Here is a 20,332-nt window from a genome sequence, read left to right as displayed (position 1 = left end):
ATAAGAAGATAATTTTAAAATGGGCAAAACATTGAATAGATAGTTTATTTAAAAAGTACAAATGGCCAACAGGCACATGAAAATACATTCAAAATCATCAGTAATCAGGAAAATGCAAATTAAAACCATGATGAGATACTGTTTCACACTCACTGGAATGGCTACAATTTAAAAAGACAATAATGACTTTTGGTGAGAATGTGGAGAGACTGGAACCTTCCGATACTGCAGTTGGGACTGTAAAATGGTACAGTCATTTGGAAAACAGTTTAGCATTTTTTGAAAATATTCAACATAGAGTTATCGTATGACCCAGAAATTCTATTATTAGGTTTACATACAAGAGAACTGAAAACATATGTTCTCACAAAAAATATTCATAAACACGAATATTCATGTAGTGGCATTTTTATAATACCCCAAATGTGGAAAGAACTTAAATACCCATCAAATGATAAAAGGATAAATAAGTGTGTAATATCCACACAATGGGATAGTAGTATTTCTGCACCAAAACCCACCAAACTACTGATAACATAACTTGAATGAACTGTAAAAACATTATGCAAAAGGCCACACATTGTATGATTCCATTACTATGAAATGTCCAGAAAATGCTAAAATATAAATATAAAAACAAAAAGTAGATTAGTAATTGCCTGTAACTGGGAATTGTAAAGGATAATGCCTGTAAATTGGCATAAAAAATCCTCTTAGGGTAATGTAAATGCTCTGAAATTGGATTGAGGTAATGGTTATAACTATAAATTTATTGAAAATCACTGAACTGTATTCTTAGAAGAGATAAATTACATTGTAATTAAATTTACCTCAATAAAGCTCTTTTAAGAAACATTTTTGTCTTTCCTACACTTTAAATGGACATGGTTTTATAGTATTATACATTGATGATTCAGAAAATAGTGGTTCACAGAGTTGTGAGGCATTTCCAAATGTTGACACACTTTATTAAACACTATCAGAAAGTCATGTTCCTTCATATTATCAACAATCTCATCAGAAGTTCTCTACTGGAAAGTTGTCATGCTCACAGTGGGAAATGAAAGTTTTCCCCAATTCTAATATTTGCTTGAAATCTCAAACTTTACCACTTATAATATAGTCAGGTGTTTTCTTTGAAGTGAGAGGGTCACTTGGTTCATTTGCAGAAAATGTCTGCCAAATATGAAAGTCTAAGTAAGTATAGCTTATTAATAAAGTAAAAGTGATTTCTATTTAAAAAGTGGAGACACATAATGATATAAAAAGTTGATATTCCTAGTATCATTACTCTAGCTAAAAAGTAGGAAAACCCAAAAGTCCATAAACTGATGAATGGATAAAGTGTAGTATAATCCACACAATAAAATACAATTTGGCTATAAAAAGGAAAAAAGTACCATACATGCTACAATATGCATGAATCTTGAAAACAATATTCTAAGTGAAAGAAGATGGACCTAAAAGACCAATATTGTATGATTTTTGTTCAATATGAAATGTCCACAACAGGCAAATCCACAGAGACAGAAAGGAGATTAGTAGTTGACAGGGCTGGGGGAAGACAGAATGGAGAATGACTTCTCAGTGGTGATAGTTACCCAACGTAGTGAATACAGTCATGTGCTGCTTAAGATGGGGATACATTCTGAGAAATGCGTCATTAGGTTATTTTGTCACTGTGCATCATAGAATTCACTTATGAAAACCTAAATGGAATGGCCTACTACATGCACAGGCTATATGGTAGAGTCTATTGCTCCTAGGCTACAAATCTATACAACATGTTACTGTATTGAATACTGTAAGCAACTGTAACACAATGTTAAATATTTATGTATGTAAACATATATAAACATAGAAAAGGTATAGCAATAATCCTATATAATAAAAGGCTAATATGCAAATCAACCGAAAGGCAAAATGACTGGTCACTATGATGCACACTGACCACCAGGGGTCAGATGCTCAACACAGGAGCCCTGAGCTGAGCTCACAGCTGGTGAGTGCAGCAGCTGTGGTGGTGAGAGCCTCTCCCACCTCCATAGCAGTGCTAAAGATGTCCAACTGCCATCAGTCGGACATCCACCTAGGGCTCCTGGACTGCAAGAGGGTGCAGGCCAGGCTGAGGGCCTCCCTCCCCTACCGAGTGCATGAATGTCGTGCACCAAGCCTCTAGTATAGTATAAAAGATAAGAAATGGTACACATGTATAGGGCATTTATTACCATGGATGAAGTTTGCTGGACTAGATGTTGCTCTGGGTGAATCAGTGAGTGAATGTGAAGGCCTAGGATATTACTGTACACCACTCTAAACTATAAACACTGTACACTTAAGCTACACCAAATTTATAAAACAACCCCAGATTAAATGAAGCATAAAAGAAAATGATGCAATCTAGAGACATAGTAAACACGAGATGTATGAGGCACATCATACTGTTTTAGAGCCAAGTGTTTTGAATAAGTTTTTTGAATAAATATACTCTAAAAATAACAATAAAGAATATAGTACAATAAATAAACCAGTAACAGTCATTTATTATCACTATCAATTATTATGTACTGTACACAATTGTATGTGCTATACTTTTACTGGCAGCACAGATTTGTTTACACCATTACCACCACAGACATATGAGTAAAGGGTTGTGCTCTGACATTATGAAAGTTCTAACCTCACTAGGCAATCAGACTTTTTCAGCTTCATTATAATATTACTAGAGGCCCGGTACACAAAATTCATGCGGGGGGGGGGGGGGGGGGTTTGCACCCTTTCTAATCCCGGATCCCACCCTCTCTAATCCGGGACCCCTCAGGGGATGTCTGACTGCCAGTTTAGGCCCAATCCTGAGTTTTGGGCGTAAACTGGCAGTCGGACATTCCTCTCGCAATCCAGGACCACTGGTTCCTAACCACTCAGCTGCCTGCCTGCTTAATGCCCCTAACTACTCCCCTGCCTGCCTGATTGCCCCTAACCGCCTCTGCCTGCCTGCCTGGTCGCCCCTAATGGCCCTCCCCTGCTGGCCTGGTTGCCCCCAACATGCACATGGCTGGGGTCCATCAGCCCGGCCTGTGCCCTCTCGCAGTCTGGGAGCCCTTGGGGGATACGAGCCTAAGCCAGCAGCCAGACATCCTTAGCTCTGCTACAGAGGCAGGAGAGGCTCCCACCACTGCTGCTGCACTTGCCAGCTTTGAGCCCAGCTCAGGGCTTCTGGCTGAGCAGCACTCCCCCTGTGGGAGCGCACTGACCACCAGGGGCCAGCTCCTGTATTGAGCATCTGCCCCCTGGTGATCAGTGTGCACCATAGTGACTGGTTGTTCCACTGTTTGGTCGATGTGCATATTAGCCTTTTATTATATAGGATGGGAGGGACTGACAGAGATCAGAGGGGAGGGGGATGGACCTAGATAAAAGTGTGGTGATGGCCAGAGGTGGGGGTCTGGGTGGAGGAGGATAAAGGGGGGAAATGGGAGACATCTATAATAGTGTCAACAATAAAATAAAAACAACAATATACCACTACACTACACACCTATTAGGAAAAAAAAAAGATACTTTATGAACTATGTATTTACTACTCTGATAAAATTAAAAAATTTAAAAAGAAAGAATTTTGTCCAGAAAGGAGTGTTGTTGAAATGTTTTTTTATTTTTATGGTAAAGCTAAGGAAGCTTCAGAGCCCCTGTGAGAGTTGGATTTGTTTTGGGGGAGAGAGCAAGCAAGTTGCAACCAGCAGCATTTTGGATAACCTGCCTGAAATGATTTAAAAGAGAAAGGGACAGATTCCCCAAGCCTACAGTTATTTGTAATTTATTTTCTTATTCTAAATAAAGTCATTTTGAACCTTATTAAAACATCCCCCCCCCTCCCAAAAATAGTCCTTCAGGTTCAGTAAACTTTAGGCCTCACAAAACCTGTTAGTCCCTGAGGGTTGGGGTCCCCAAAGGAGTTCTGATTCATTCATTATATTTATTTGCTCCTTTTAATTCTTGTTCTAGTGCAACCTGTGGGCTGTGACCCCTTTGGCGGTCAAACGACCCTTTCACAGGGATCGCCTAAGACCATCCTGCATATCAGATATTTACATTACGATTCATAACAGTAGCAACATTACAGTTATGAAGTAGCAACGAAAATAATTTTATGGTTGGGTCACAACATGAGGAACTGTATTTAAAGGGCCAGAAGTTTGAGAACCACTGCTTTAAGCCCTTTGAAGATAGGGACAGAGCTGTATTGTGTTTCTATAATACAGGCACAAAGTTAATACAACTTTTATAAATATTTGTTGAGGAAACTGATAAATTTCAGTGCCATGAGGCATTACTTTCCCTTCTGCTCCATCTCTTTATTGGAACTATTGTGCAAAGCATAAGCCTGAGATGATGAGCAGGTAGAGCAGAGTAAAGTTGCTTTTTCCAAACCCTAGATCCCATACTTTGATTTTCCAAGTAGATGCATTTCTGAATGACATTTTGAATTGGGTATATTAGATTTTGCTAATATCAACTATCTTTACTCAGATTATTTTTAGTGATGTTTAAACGTTTCATACTATGAGGTGCAAAATATTCTGCTTATTTCAAGAATCTTTATGCATTCTTTCTGTAGTAAAGTAAATTATCAATATGGTAAATCTATTTGGGGGGGTCTGCTTAAAATGGGGCACACCAGTTCTAAATTCAGTTCTAACAATGACTAAATCGCACACCATGTGTGGCATTAGATGGCTGTTGGACATAACCATTTTTTTTGGTCCCTTTGCTCCCACAGCACCTGCTTCAGCCATCATAGTTATAATTTTCTTCCACTTTTTCTCAATGTGATATAGATTTGTATTATGGATGTATGTTGTTTTTATTATTGTAGGTAGAATATAAAAAAGCTGTAACCACAAATGAGTGGCACCGCAGATCAGAGTTTCCAAGTGGAGAGACGACTGTTATGCACAATCCAAAGGTAATGATTTTTTTAGGATATTAAAGTTTTTAGGTTCATTTAAATAATTTTGACAAATGTATTTGCTAAATATTTATTTTTATTAATTTCTGCAGTAGGGATATATGTATGACAAGTCCGTTGCTTTTAAGTTTACTATAGTTCACATTGATCTGTGACACAGCATGGGCCCCAGCACGGCCCCCTCCCTGCGGGCATGTGCAGGAGGCAACCAGTTGATGTATTTCTCTCACATTGATGTTTCTCTCTCTACACCCCTCCCTTTCACTCTCTCTCTGAAAAGCAGTGGAAAATTTATCTTCAGGTGAGTATTAACAAGAAAAAGAAAAAGAAAATTTAAATTTGTTTCATGAAGTTTCTGTTTATGGCAACATATTAGCTGAAGCTTAGTATACAGCATAGAAGTTTCTTGATAAATTTTTACACTTGATCAGGGGTCAGCTGACTTTTTCTGTAAAGTGCTAGAGAGAAAGTATTTAAGGCTTTTTGTGCCACATGGTCTTTGTGACAGCTGTTGACTCTGCCCTTGTAGCCTGAATGCAGCTACAGGCATTGAGCATGGCTGTTTTCAAGCAAACTGTGTCAAAACAAGTGGTGGGTCAGTTTTGGCCTGAAAGTCATAGTTTGTCTACCCTGCCCTTAATGAAGGTTTGTTTCAAACTTGGAGACAGAAAACATATTCTTCCTCTTTTTATTTGTATCGTCTTGAGAAACTTGTTGTGTGTTTTTTAACGTATGAATGGTATTGGCATTCTTTCATTTATCACCCTTAATCTCTGAGCCACAGGTTCCTCACTTGCACTAAAATTTTCCTCCGTGCCCTTAACTGGCTTCGATTCAGGTCAAGGGCATATACCTCAGTTGCAGGCTGGATCCCTGGCTCTGGTCAGGGTGCATGTGGGGGCAACCAGTCAATGTGTCTCTCTCATATCAGTGTTTCTCTGTGTCTCTCCCCCTCCCTTCCACTCTCTCTAAAAATCAGTGGGAAAATATCCTTGGGTGAGGATTACGAGCAACAAAAAAGATTTTCTTCCCTGGGGCTTATTTTAGATTAAGTCGAGGCATTTATGCAAAAGCATCTAGCATAGTGCTTGGAACACAGTAGTTGTTCACAACAGGCCATTTGCTCAGCTCCCCTTTCCTCTCCTTGCATGCTGGCGGGCTGATGGCTGAGGGGAGCGATAGCCACTGGCTAGCCAGGTGTAGGCTCGTGAAGGTGGAGAGCCTGAGGCTGGGCTGGCGGGCACTACTTCCCAGGGTTTCAGAGAGTGTTGGGGCAGAGATGCGCCCCAGCCTCTGTACTGTGACAGAGCTGGAAAGGAGGGAGGCTGCCCACTCCCCCACAGCTGGGTGGGACATTGCAGAGGAGGGGCTGTGGATCCCTAGCCCAGACCCACCCTCCCAGGGTTCACAGGCTGCCGCTGCCAGACGCTTGGGGGCGGAAAGGAGCGTCTGAGCATGCCCTGCAGCCAGTCCCTGGCTTGGGTGTCTGAGCGGCGGGCGGGCGGCAGCAGGTGGCAAGAGTAGATGGAGAAAATGGTCCTGGACCAGATAGGTGAGGCGCGCAAAACTTCTGCCAGGGCAGCGCCAGGGCCGCGGAGTTGTGGTGGATAACAAAGCGCTGGCATCTGTGGCCTTGATGCTGGCACAGGGGTCTGAGAACCTGGTAGGGTGAGCGATGTGCCTCTCCTGCCTCTGCCTGGCACAGGCCCTGCTGCACTGCCGGCGGGGGGAGGGGAGGGCCTGGCCCAGCGTGAGCCACTTGCTGTTTGCTGCCTGCCGCAGCTCACCAGTCCCCTATGGTCTGGGGGGAGGCAACTGGTTGTCCCTTCCGTCATTTTGGACTTTAGGGACCCTGGCTCTTTATATATATATAGATGGGACCACCATTGAATATGCAGTTCATGATTGAATGAAATGTCCTTATGCAGTGCATGACTATTACTAAACCACATTAAGCTGTATACTTTAAAATTATAAATTTTGTTATATTTGTCACAGTTTTTTAAAGGCTATATCAGTTTACAGTTAAATTGTACAAGAGATTTTATTTTTTTGAGACAACCATTATTTGCAGCTATTGAATTCTTCCCATTGCCATTTGGAGCAACTGACCTGACTTGAGCTAAGTTGTCAGCAGTTTTACCTATGATTGTTAACTCAGTGAAGAAGAAAAATAATGTTATTATTATTATGAAAATAGTTTTGATCTTGCAAAATCCCTCAAAGTGTCCCAGAAACCCCTGATTTGAGCTAAGTTGTCAGCAGTTTTACCTGAAGATTACTTTGAGAACCACCAGATTAAAGAGTTTATATAAGTAGAGAAAAAGTATAGAAGGATATACACATACTATGATCTACAGTGATTCTCTCTGCTGAGATAAAGTACCCAGAAATAGATGTAACATGAAATAATAAAAACCTATATATGAAAAACTTTAAAACCCTTCCTAAAGAATACAAAAACAAACGTGAAAAGATTCAAAATTATAAAGATGTCAGTTCTATATTAACTTATAAGGGAAGCAAAAAAAACACCAACTAATATATTTTTGCCTCAACAAACTAGACAAGTAAATTCAAAGTTCAGCCGAAACCGGTTTGGCTCAGTGGATAGAGCGTCGGCCTGCGGACCGAAAGGTCCCGGGTTCGATTCCGGTCAAGGGCATGTACCTCGGTTGCGGGCACATCCCCAGTGGGAGATGTGCAGGAGGCAGCTGATCGATGTTTCTCTCTCATCGATGTTTCTAACTGTCTATCTCTCTCCCTTCCTCTCTGTAAAAAATCAATAAAATATATTTAAAAAAAAATATTCAAAGTTCATATGGAAAAACAAGAAGGAATAGCCAGAAAAGTTCTAAAAGAGAAAATTAATTAAGGAGGATTTAGCCCTGCCAACTATCACACATAAGAAAATTTTAATAATTAACATAACGTGAAATTAACTCATGAATATTCAGATCAACTAATGGAACAGAATAAGAAAGATCAATCCATAAAGGGGAATTTAGAACATAAAAAGGATGACATCTCAAAAAGATGGACTTTTAAATAAATGATATTAGATTTGATAAGAGGTAAAATTATAGCCGAAACCGGTTTGGCTCAGTGGATAGAGCGTCGGCCTGCGGACTGAGGGGTCCAGGGTTCGATTCCGGTCAAGGGCATGTACCTGGGTTGCGGGCACACCCCCAGTGGGAGATGTGCAGGAGGCAGCTGATCGATGTTCCTCTCTCATCGATGTTTCTAACTCTCTATCTCTCTCCCTTCCTCTCTGTAAAAAATCAATAAAATATATTTAAAAAAAAAAAAAGAGGTAAAATTATATTTGTATCTCATACTATACATCAGGGTAAACTCCACTTAGAATTTAAATGCAAAAAAAATGTGACCATTAAAATGCTAGGAGATAAAAATTTAGAATTTCTTTTTAACCTTTAAGTAGGGGAAAGTTTAATTGAGACTCTAAATTCAGAGCCTATGAAAGAAAAGATTGGCAAGTCTAATTTTGTAAAAGTAAAAATCTATACAGCAAGTAACATCAAAAGGCAGGTCAAAAAACAACTGACAAAATGGGAAAACATATTTGCAACTTATATCACAGACAAAAGGTAATCTGCTTCATATATAAAATTCCTAGAAATTGAGAAAGAAAAGACCAAAACCCCAATAGAAAAATGGGGATTGAACATAAACATACAGGACATGAGGAAAAAGGCAAATGGTACTTAAGCATAAAAAGAGATAAACTCATCCTATCCTATATAATATAAGCCTAATATGCTAAGTGTCCAGTCATCCATTCAACCAATTAAAGTATTAGCATTAATATGCTAATGATATGCTAAGGCTGCTAAACTGCTCACTATGACGTGCACTGACCACCAGGGGGCAGATAGTTGACCAGTTGCTATGACGTGCACCAGGGGGCAGATATTCCGACTGGTAGGTTAGCTTGCTGCTGGGGTCCAGCTGATCAGGACTAAGCGAGATGGGCCGGACACACCCTGGAGCCCTCCCACAGTCCCGCCCCGGCTGGCCAACCTCCCGCGTCCCTCCCCGGCCCCAATTATGCACCTGTGGGGTTCCTCGACCTGGCCTGCACCCTCTCACAATCTGGGACCCCTCAGCGGATGTTGGAGAGCCAGTTTCAGCCTAATCCCATGCAATGCAGGTGCTTCCCCCTGGTGGTCAGTGCGCTCCCACAGGGGGGAAGCGCCACTCAGTCAGAAGCTGGGCTCATGGCTGGCAAGCACAGTGGCGGTGGCGGGAGCCTCTCCCACCTCCACAGCAGCGCTAAAAATGTCCGACTGATGGCTTAGGCCTAAGTCGTCAGTTGGACATCCCCCGAGGGTTCCCGGACTGCGAGAGGGAGCAGGCCAGGCTGAGGCACCACCAGCCCCCCTCTCCTCCGAGTGCACAAATTTCATGCACCAGGCCTCTCGTTGATAATAAGATAAAATAAAATTAAAACTATAATAGGAGATACAATATTCCTTGTCTATCAAACTGGCAAAAAATCTAAAAATTTAACAACCCATATTCAGATATTACTGTTGAAACTGAAAAATGAGATTACCCCTATGGGGAAACAAAGCAATATTTATAAAAATAACAGATGCATTTTGACCCAGTAATTCCAATTCTAAGAATAACCCCCCACTCACTTACACACTTACATACACACACACACACACACACACACACACACACACAGAGTTACTGACTGTGCCATTACTGTTTGTAACAGCAGAAGACTAGAAATAACCCAAAGGTCCGGTAAGGAATATTAGACAGTTGTAAAACAGATTTCTATGCACAGCTATTATATGTTTTCTATTGCTACTGTAACAAATTACCATAAACTTAGCAGCTTAAAACAATACCCATTTATTATCACACAGTTTAGTAGGTTTGAAGTCATCCAGACATTTTAGGGAGCCACCATTGATAACAAGTCAAATCACAAAAGACAAAGCCACATGTCATTCCAAATATTTTAAAGCCAAAAATGATTACATTATAGGCAACTAATAAACTTATTCCTTAAACACAGCCACATAAATATGGTATGATATGCTTCAGACTGCTGGTCTAAAAATTACCTTTTTTATAACATAAAAGACTATGACTTACTAAATCAGTTTCTTTTTTCCTTCTTTTCTTTCTTTCTGTTTTTGGCACCTGGTGGGAAATAAATATAAAAACTGTGATATAACAAAGACCAATATACTTTCTTACTTCTTTGCAGATGCTAAGATTTTTGCTCAAAAGGTAATAGAGTAAGCAAATGTGATAAAATTTGAAGTTTGCTAAAACAATATTCATAAAAACAACAGAATGAAAGGATACTTTAGAAATTATTTTCTTTTTAAACCTTAGTTCTGTCCAGAGACCACACCATATTAATTTAAATGATTTTATTTTACTCATTAATTAAATGATTACTAATGACAAAGATTGCATTTTCCCTATTTTGGCTCTAGAAAACTATCTCAGAGCTAAATATAAAAAACTAGCATGTGGAACACAAAAAAGTTCTTTTACATATGACATTTCCTGATAACCATAGTATAGAACAATTGAAGCCTAACCTTTTAAAATTATAAACAAACACTGTATAAGCCTAGTAAAAATCTTCTGCATAACAAAGACCTTAACCTAGATCTAGAACAGAAGAGCTTCTAAGGATTTATTTGTATCTGACTACTTCAAAAATGATTTAATGTAGTTTGTAAATCTAAAAACATATAACCAGAATAACTGAACATAAAATTTAACAAAAAGGATTAATAGTATTTCTAATACCTAATAATTAGATAATATTAATACCTAATAATTCAGTATCCCAGCTAATTATTTAAGCTGGGATACTAAAAGGAAACACATTGATAACTTTTTCTAAGCCTGCTACTCCTCTGTAAAGTGGATTTCATAATAGTTATTTAATAGGGCTGAAGCAAGAATTAAATAAAATACCAAACACCTAGACCAGTGGTTCTCAACCTGTGGGTCGCGACCTCTTTGGGGGTCGAACGACCCTTTCACAGGGGTCACCTAAGACCATCGGAAAACACATATATATTTACATATTGTTTTTTGTGATTAATCACTATGCTTTAATTATGTTCAATTTTGTATAAATGAAATTGGGGGTCACCACAACATGAGGAACTGTATTAAAGGGTTGCGGCATTAGGAAGGTGGAGAACCACTGACCTAGACCAATTCCTGGTACTTAATAAATATTATTATTACTGTTGTACAGATTTCCAGAAACACACATTTTCCTAAAACCTAATTCAAGGAGAAATATAATTTGTGGATCCTCATGTCAAGGTCACTAGATGATACAGTGACTCATACCTTCAACCACTATTTTACAAAAGAAAATTCATGTAATAATCTCTATCAAAGCTGAAGGTATAATCTTGAGGGCACATTATATTTTATCTCAGTGAAGAATGTATTAATTAATGTATTAAATGACATATTTAGAAAATATGGTCTGACGAACTTGTAAGACATAATGGAGTTTGTTAAATCTCAAGTAATGCTAAGTTGACATTTCACTGTAATATTTTTCTCAAATACCAGATGTCTCAAATAGACTCTTAAGCAGAGTTAATAACTGAATCCTTTAAGAAATCAAAATATACCATATTTACCTTTGGGGGTATACAATCCAAAGTCTTGAATTCATTCATATATTCATCTAAAAACACTTTAAAAGTGTTGACCCAAACTCTGACTGGAGATTCTCTCCAATCTCGCTGCTCAAGTCTCATGGTCTTTTCCAGAATCTGCTCAAATAGTGCATAGAGGTCTTTATATCGTATGCTTTTCCCATCATCTATCTAATAAGCAATAAAAGAAGAAATTTAAGGTTTTTAGGAAGAAATTCTTTCATATAGAAGATTGATTCAATTTGCATTGGGTTAATATTCAGAATAAAAATTAGGAAAAAAAAATTAGGAACCTGATATACTTTCTAATGGGCATGCCCAGGAGGTCATGTGGTACTTATAGATGTAAATTCCTACTATACTGTGAAATATCTGCTGAGTAAAACCTGCTAAATTTTAGCAAAATACTAACCAGTTTAAAGAATGTAATTTGAAAAAGTCCTAGGAATTTCTCCTATAGTCTGGCATTATAAAATAAATTTTCTAAAACACAACCAATATCATATGAAAGCATAAAGTAAATCTGAAAGTGATATAAACTGATAGGTAGAAACCAGTGAACAAAACTACTGGAAAAAACTGTATAATAATTCCACACATATAAGAATTAGAAGCTAGAACTAAAGGATTATGAAAAGTCAAAATAGTACAGTCCCTGGGTAATATCTAGAATATTTAAATTCAATATCTTAGGAAGATGAAAATATACCCAGGAGGGAGAAAAAGAAAACTACTTAAGGAAATTCGAGGAAGTTACTAATCTGAGAACAGTCAGTATGCTTTTCCCTAGCTGTACCTAAAACAAAAACAAGGAACCAAAGAAATCTCTAGTTGAACGTGGTCTCTGTATTATCTTCTACAGTACTGACAAATTTTTTGTATGTTGAGTTACAAAATATATACTAATTACCGCCAATGCAGATGAATAAAAGCTGAAGATATTCTGCCGGAATTCTTTCAGGGCTTTTTTAAATACAACATCCACTAGTGTGTCTTTCTTGCTGTCTTCATTATCTAGGTCATTCATCTGGGGACCATAGAAAGAGTTTTTGTACTGAATCAAGTAATTGAAAAGAGGTAAATGAAATAGTGAACACATATGACTGTCCTGAAAGTGCAAACCACTCTATTATAGGTAAAAGCACGACTAAATAGCCAAAGTTTTATTATTGCTAGATGATTTCCTAATGTCCTTTCTAACATTTATGATTCTATAGTTCTACCAGAAAAACAACTTCAAGTATGGTATGCAATAATAAGCCTCATCTTCACATATGGAATATATAACATGACAGTTAAAGTAAAATTCTGTTTACCCAGACTGACTAATGTATATTATTTACACCTTTTTCGAAAAGGAAAGACCATCTAATTTAATAAAGCATATGTCACCTTGATCTCTAGGGGCCATATCCTGATATATACAAGTATTCCATAGTCAAAGCTACTCAGGAACCTAACTCAGCATTCAAAGTATACCTTTTTCAGAAGAAATTCATCCATGCTCTTTAAATCACTGGCACTTTCTATGATCTGGACAGAGTCATTTTGCCAATGCACAGATTCCAAAGCCAGGTTGCTGATCTTCACACTTCGTTTGCGCTTTGCCTTTGGAGAGGGCTCTTTGTTCTCTTTGAACTCCTTCTGGTAACTACCAGGCAATTCTGGGCTCAAAGGAGGTGTTGGGTGATACTGAGCTAATTCTACAATTCAACAGAGAGTAGCCAAAAAGAAAAGAAATTTAGTAAAAATAATGAAATCTCCACATCCTTCTTTTTAAGTTCCTTTAGTAAGTCACTGTAAGAAACACATGTAAATATTTGAAAAGCAAAATAACAATGATGTTTGAGGCCAGGCAGTTAAACAATAAATCCAGACTGCACATTTGTACATAAAATGTATTTAAGATGACCACTTCTCTTTTTTTTAAAAAAATATATTCTTATTTATTTCATAGAGTAAGGAAAAGACAGAGAGAGATAGAAACATCAATGATGAGAATCACTCATCAGCTGCCTCCCACACTGGGGATGGAGTCTGCAACAAGGGCTTAGTGCTCTGACCAGGAATCGAACTCTGATCTTCTGGTTCATAGTTTCATGCTCAATAACTGATCTACCACATCCGGACAAGAATGACCACGTTTCAATAAAAATGCTATCTATCCTGTCTTCCTAAGGTCTGATACTGAAAACCTGAATGGAAGTATCTTATAGAACTGAAGCCAGTGCCAAGGAAAAGAAGAAGAGTACAAAAATCACACTAGCATGTTAAATGCTGTTAACCCAGTCATAATTTTACTGTATTTATTTGAAAGAACATCCAGCTCTATAAAACTCGAACAAACAAGTGAAGTTTGATTATTATTATTTCTGCCCAACGATAATTAAAAAGCTACAATCTTAACTTTTATACACATATCCTTATGAAGCAAATACACAATTAAGACTGCTAATAATATATGCTTCAACTAGGGGCTAAAGCCATGAATGCTTCAGTAATAATATCTGAACTTGGTTCTACTTCGATCTCTTTTGTATTTGGAATTTTCTTATATATCTTCCACATAACTGTCTGAATTTCCCAGAGAATTCCTGGAATGAACTTGGCTTTGTTTTATATATAATATAATATTATATATTAGAAAACATAACAGATTTTCTCTACAATTGTTTACACCAAAAAAACTGGATTCTGTGGAGTTCATTACAATCTAGAACTACAGTGGATTTCTAAAACCCTACCCGGAGCTTCTAAGAATATTGGCCCCTTCTCATTTCACATATTTGTTTGTTTCCCCACATGTATTCACCTTACCCTCTCTCCAATGATATATCCTCATCCCATCTAAAAGCTAATTCTGGCCCTAGCCGGTTTGCTCAATGGTTAGAGCATTGACCCATGGACTGAGAGGTCATGGTTTTGATTCTGATCAAGGGCACTTACCTCGGTTGCAGGCTCTCACCTTGACCCCAGTTGGGGTGTGTGCAGGAGGCAACCAATTGATGTGTCTCTCTCTCATAGATGTTTCTCTGTCTCTCCCCTCCCTTCCACTATCTCTAAAAATCAATGGGAAAAATATATCCTTGGGTGAGGATTAACAAAAAAAAGCTCATTCTGATATTGGAAAATAATGCCAATTCCACCTTAGGCAGAAGTGTAACTAACCCAATCTCAGATATGATGCCAGAATAAAAATTACAAAGATATAGGATACGAGTATATACAAATATCAACTGATTTTAATTCCATTATATAACCTAGATATATAAGTATTCCATTTAGTAAAGTTAATGATCTTTCTTATAATAAAAGAAATAATAATTACTAAAGTAAGTGTTTATAATCCTATTTCATCATTAAAAATAAGGGCTACCTTAATAAACTTCTACCCAAAGATATTTAAAAAGCTACAATCTTGCCCGGCCATCATGGCTCAGTGGTTGAGTGTAAACCTATGAACTAGGAGGTCACAGTACAATTCCTAGTCAGGGCACATGCCCAAGTTGCAGCCTCCATCCCCAGTGTGGGGCGAGCAGTAGGCAGCCGATCAATGATTCACCATTGATGTTCCTATTTCTCTCTCTCTCTCCCTTCCTCTCTGAAATCAATAAAAATATCCTATCTAATAAAAGCGTAATATGCAAATTGACCATCACTCCAACTCACAAGATGGCCACCCCCATGTGGACACAAGATGGCCGGTAGGAAAGGGAAGTTGTGGGTGATCAGGCTGCCAGGAAAGGGCAGTTGGGAGGGACCAGGCCTGAAAGGGAGGGCAGTTGTGGGCGATCAGGCCAGCAGGGGAGGGCAGTTAGGGGTGACCAGGCTGGCAGAGGAGGGCAGTTAGGGGAAACCAGGCCTGCAAGAGAGAGCAATTAGGGGCGACCAGACCTGCAGGGGAGAGCAGTTTTGGGCAACCAGAACTGCTGGGGAGGGCAGTTAGGGGTGACCGGGCCGGCAGGGCAGTTAGGGGCAACCAGGCGTGCAGGGGAGGACAGTTAGGGACAAGCAGGCTGGCAGGGGAGGGCAGGTAGTGGCAATTGGGCCAGCAGGGGAGCAGTTAGGCATCGATCAGGCTGGCAGGGGAGTGGTTAGGGGCAATCAGGCAGGCAGGCAGGTGAGCGGTTGGGAGCCAGCAGTCCTGGGTTGTGAGAGGGATGATATCCCTTGAGGGGTCCCAGATTGGAGAGAGTGCAGGCTGGGCAGAGGGACAACCCCCACCCCCATGCACTGGGCCTCTAGTCTATAATAATAAAAGCATAATATGCTAATTAGACTGGATGTCCTTCCAGACGACCTTCCAGATGAAGCCATGGTGGCGGGGGGCGAGGCAGAGGCAGCCGCCGCAGCGGCAGGGCCAAATCCCTTGTACGGATTTCGTTCATCAGGACTCTAGTATTCAAAATAAAAAGCTACAATCTTAAATTTTATACACATATCCTTATGGAGCAAATAGACAATACTGTTAATAATATATGCTCCAATTAAAGAGTTTAAATCTTCCTTTTTGGGAATTAGTAACGGAGGAAATAACTGTGAAAAATGAAAAATTTAGAATGATTTCTATAAACCAGATAAGATATATGAAACTGTTCCTGTTAGTAATGTAATAGAAAGGAACTAATCTTCCAAACTAAACGTGTAGTATTCACTTAATTCATTATTGGTTTTATGCTTATCAGTCTGTCTGACATACAGTGGACAATGTGGACTATGTAGAACTTTTTTGTTTTTGTTAATATTCACCTGAGGATATTTTTCCATTGATCTTTAGAGAAAGTGGTAGAGAGAGGGAAAGATAGAGAGAAACATATTGATTGGTTGACTCCTGCACATGCCCTGACCAGGGCCCAGGCCTGGAAGAAGCCTGCAACCAAAGAACGTGCCCTTGACCAGAATTGAAGCTGGGACCCTTTGGTCTGCAGGCTGACACGTTATCCACTGAGCCAAACCAGCTAGGGCCCTATGTGGAACTTAATGATCTGTCCTCCTTGTCCCTTTATCATATATATTAACAGTTTTATTTATTTATTGTAATTGCTTCTGTTGTATCTTTTTTTTAAGAGATAATAACTTTCTTTCTAGGACTTCTTTCCATTTATTCAATACTGGTATTTTACCCAGTGCATACTCATCTTTGATGTATATCCCTACTGAAGATAGCTGACCTCTTTACATATAGTAATTTAAAACATGCTTAAGCAGAGACAACCAAGATGGAGGCATAGGTATACACCTGAACTTGCTGCCGCACACAACCACATTAAAACTACAACTGAAAGACAAAATGAACAGCATCCAGAACCATGGGAAGGCTGGCTGAGTGGAAATTCAATAATTAGAAGGAAAGAGAAAAGTGCATTGAGTCCGATAGGAGGTGCAGAGGTGTGGAAGAGTGGAGGTCCGGAGGTGTGCGCGAAAGGGGCTGGCAGCTGGGTATGCTGTTGTCTTTGTCAATCGGGAGGGAGACAAGCTCCCGACTGCTCTGAACTCAGACTCATACAGAGAGAAACTAGACTCTCTGGCATTGGGCCAGAATGTGAGGGCGGCTTTCTCACAGAGGTGCTTGCAGCAGTCATTGTTCCTGCACGGAGCCGCAGGACACAGAGACCCAGGGACCTATCCGGAGCGGGCCGACAGGCAACCATTGCTGTTTGCTCTGCCATGGTGATTCCCTGAGACCCTGCCCCACCCAATTTACAACCCCACCCAAGCTGTGCCCAAAGGCTTTTTCATACCAATGGCCTGGCCTTTCTCCGCCTAAAATCTGTCAAACTGCAGCTGGGTCAGAGAACCCCAGAGCTTCAAAAAAGGCCTAAGGCTCGTCATCAGCCTGCATTGCTTCACAGCTGCGCCTCATCTGGGCACCGACAAACCCCAAACAAAGGGGAAGAATCTGGAGATCCCTCTGTAGCTCCTGCAGGGTGGTCTCAGGCAATGGCTGACTTTGCACCTCCTTGGAGACCCAGTGGTCAGAATGAGACCGTCCAGATTACAACTCTTCACATCCATAAGAGACACCCTTAGGGGGCAGATTCAGTGAGCGCCAAAGCCCCACTGAAGCAAGTCCTGCCCCATAAGGGTGTCTCCAGTACAGAAGTTCTCCCAGTGATACCAACAGCAATCAAAGCTTAACTACAACAAGACTATGCACACAGCCCACAAAGGGGTGAACCATGAGTGTCCACCTCAGGTAATTAGGGAGGCTGAGCCACTGGGCCCTATAGGACACCTAGCACACAGAGCCACTCTATCAACACAGGGAAGCAACCAAAATGCGGAGACAAAGAAACAGGTCATAAATGAAAGAAATGGAGGAAAGCAAACTACTGGATGTAGAGTTCAAAACCACGGTTATAAGGTTACTTAAGAATCTTCTAGAAACCTCCGAGAAATATAGTGAGACAATCAAGGATATGAAAAAGGACCAATTAGAAATTAAGTATACACTGACTGAAATAAAGAATAATATACAGAGATCCAACAGCAGACTAGAGGATCCCAAGAATCAAGTCAATGATTTGAAATACGAAGAAGCAAAAATCACCCAACCAGAAAAGCAAAAGGAAAAAAGAATCCAAAAATATAAAGGTAGAGTAAGGAGCCTCTGGGACAACTTCAAGGATACCAACATCCAAATTATAGGGATGCCAGAAGAAGAGAGAGAGCAAGATATTGAAAACCTATTTGAAGAAATGACAGAAAACTTTCCCTACCTGGTGAAAGAAATAAACTTACAAGTCCAGGAAGCACAGAGAACCTCAAACAAAAGGAATCCAAAGAGGACCACACCAAGACACATCATAATTAAAATGCCAAGGACAAAAGACAAAGAGAGAATCTTAAAAGCAGCAAGAGAAAGACAGTCAATTACCTATAAGGGAGTACCCATACGACTGTCAGCTGATTTCTCAACAGAAACTATGCAGGCCAGAAGGGAGTGGCAAGAAATATTCAAAGTGATGAATGCCAAGAACCTACAACCAAGATTACTTTACCCAGCAAAGCTATCATTTAGAATTGAAGGTCAGATAAAGAGCTTCACAGATAAGAAAAAGCTAAAGGAGTTCATCCCCACCAAACCAGTATTATATGAAATGCTGAAGGGTATTCTTTAATAGGAGGAAGAAGAAAAAAAAGGTAAAGATAAAAATTATGAACAACGAAGTGACAACAAATACGTATCTATCAACAAGTGAATCTAAAAATCAAGTGAATAAAAAAATCTGATGAACAGAATAAACTGGTGAATAGAATCAAATCAGGAGCATAGAAAGGGAGTGGACTGACAATTCTTGGGGGGAAGAGGGTGCGGGGGGTGCAGGAAGAGATTGGACAAAAATTGTACACCTATGGACGAGGACAGTGGTGGGGGTTAAGGGCAGAGGGTGGGGTGGGAACCGGGTGGAGGGGAGCTATGGGGGGGAAAAAGGGGAACAACTGTAATAATCTGAACAATAAAGATTTATTAAAAAAAATTAAAAAAACAAAAAACATGCTTAAGCAAAGGGAAGAATGGGGTAATCTAATAGAGGGGTTACTGAAATCCTTAGAGTTAGTAATTCTATCATTAAAAAAAGCCAGTGCTCTCAACAGATGAACTAACTGTTGGGTACTTTCAAATATTTTATGATTGATGTCCAAAAAGTTAAAATAACAGCTACTATTATAAAATTCCAGGCACTGACATATGGTAGTTACTTAATATGCACATGGTGGTTAAGAATGTGGACTCTGGTGCTAGACTGCCTAGATTCAAATTTCAGCTTTGCCAATTACTATATGTATATAAGCAAATAACTTCTCTGTGCCTGTTTTCTCATCTATAAATTAGGAATAATAATCATATTACCTCAAAAAGTTGTGAGGATCAACTGATTTAATGCATACATGCTTAGTACAGTGCTTTATACATAGTAAGCACTCAAATATGAGCTGCTGTTATTTTTACTAATAATATATATTTGTGAGTGTATGAGGACTAAATTTTAACACTTTAAAAAAATGAGGCTAACCAAAGATTCAATCATTCTTAAAGTAGTTGTTGCTTCACCATTTTGTACCACATAATTATCTTTTAGTTAAGGAAGGATTTCATAATCCTGGTCCTATCTCAGTAGAAAATGTAGCCAACAGGATTGCCGTTACAATATTAGAAAAATAGCAAACTTTCAGAAAGAGTAAATAGGAATTACAAAGACAATCTCCCCCTTTGTCCATTTTTACCATCTGGAAACTGATGCACTGGAATCATATCTGAGCCAGCCACGAGCGGTAAAACCTCCGACTGGGTGGCAGGTTTCACTCTGGTGGTCTTCTTCTCCCCTTGTTTCCCTTTGGCCCAGAATCTCATCCTCGCTTTCTGAGGTCTATTTAGAAAAATAAAATAAAATAAAGGTCAAAATGGAAATCAGCCAGTTCCAGTGATAATATTTGTAACCACTTTAAGCAATACTGTAAGTATACCTTAGTTCATTTCATATTCACATGTAAATTTAATCATACTTAATTTTTAATTTCACATTTAAATTTTATCTGAAAGGTAAATATTTTCCGCACCTAGAATACAGAAATAATAAGACCTAGACATTAAATAATTTCCTAAAATAAATGGCTACAAAGCAGTGGAACTAGGATTCCAACTCAGGTTTTCTAATTCTTAAAGTGGTTATATCTT

At 39.2% G+C, this 20,332-nt stretch overlaps 1 protein-coding gene across 1 annotated transcript in view; it reads right to left on the bottom strand.

Moving 5' to 3' along the window:
* The window catches only part of MYO9A (myosin IXA), a 424,596-nt gene that overhangs the window by 52,001 nt on the left and 352,263 nt on the right, over positions 1-20,332 (bottom strand). Inside the window, exons 30-34 of the mRNA XM_081084933.1 lie at positions 19,882-20,024; positions 13,132-13,355; positions 12,563-12,679; positions 11,635-11,823; positions 10,103-10,150 (exon numbers count right to left, since the gene is read on the bottom strand). Coding sequence (XP_080941059.1) covers positions 10,103-10,150; positions 11,635-11,823; positions 12,563-12,679; positions 13,132-13,355; positions 19,882-20,024 — 721 coding nt within the window. The remainder of the gene's footprint in view (positions 1-10,102; positions 10,151-11,634; positions 11,824-12,562; positions 12,680-13,131; positions 13,356-19,881; positions 20,025-20,332) is intronic.

The sequence above is a fragment of the Myotis nattereri genome, assembly GCF_964212035.1.
Source record: "Myotis nattereri genome assembly, chromosome: 1".
NCBI lineage: Eukaryota > Metazoa > Chordata > Mammalia > Chiroptera > Vespertilionidae > Myotis > Myotis nattereri.
This window is presented reverse-complemented; position numbering and strand designations above follow the sequence as displayed.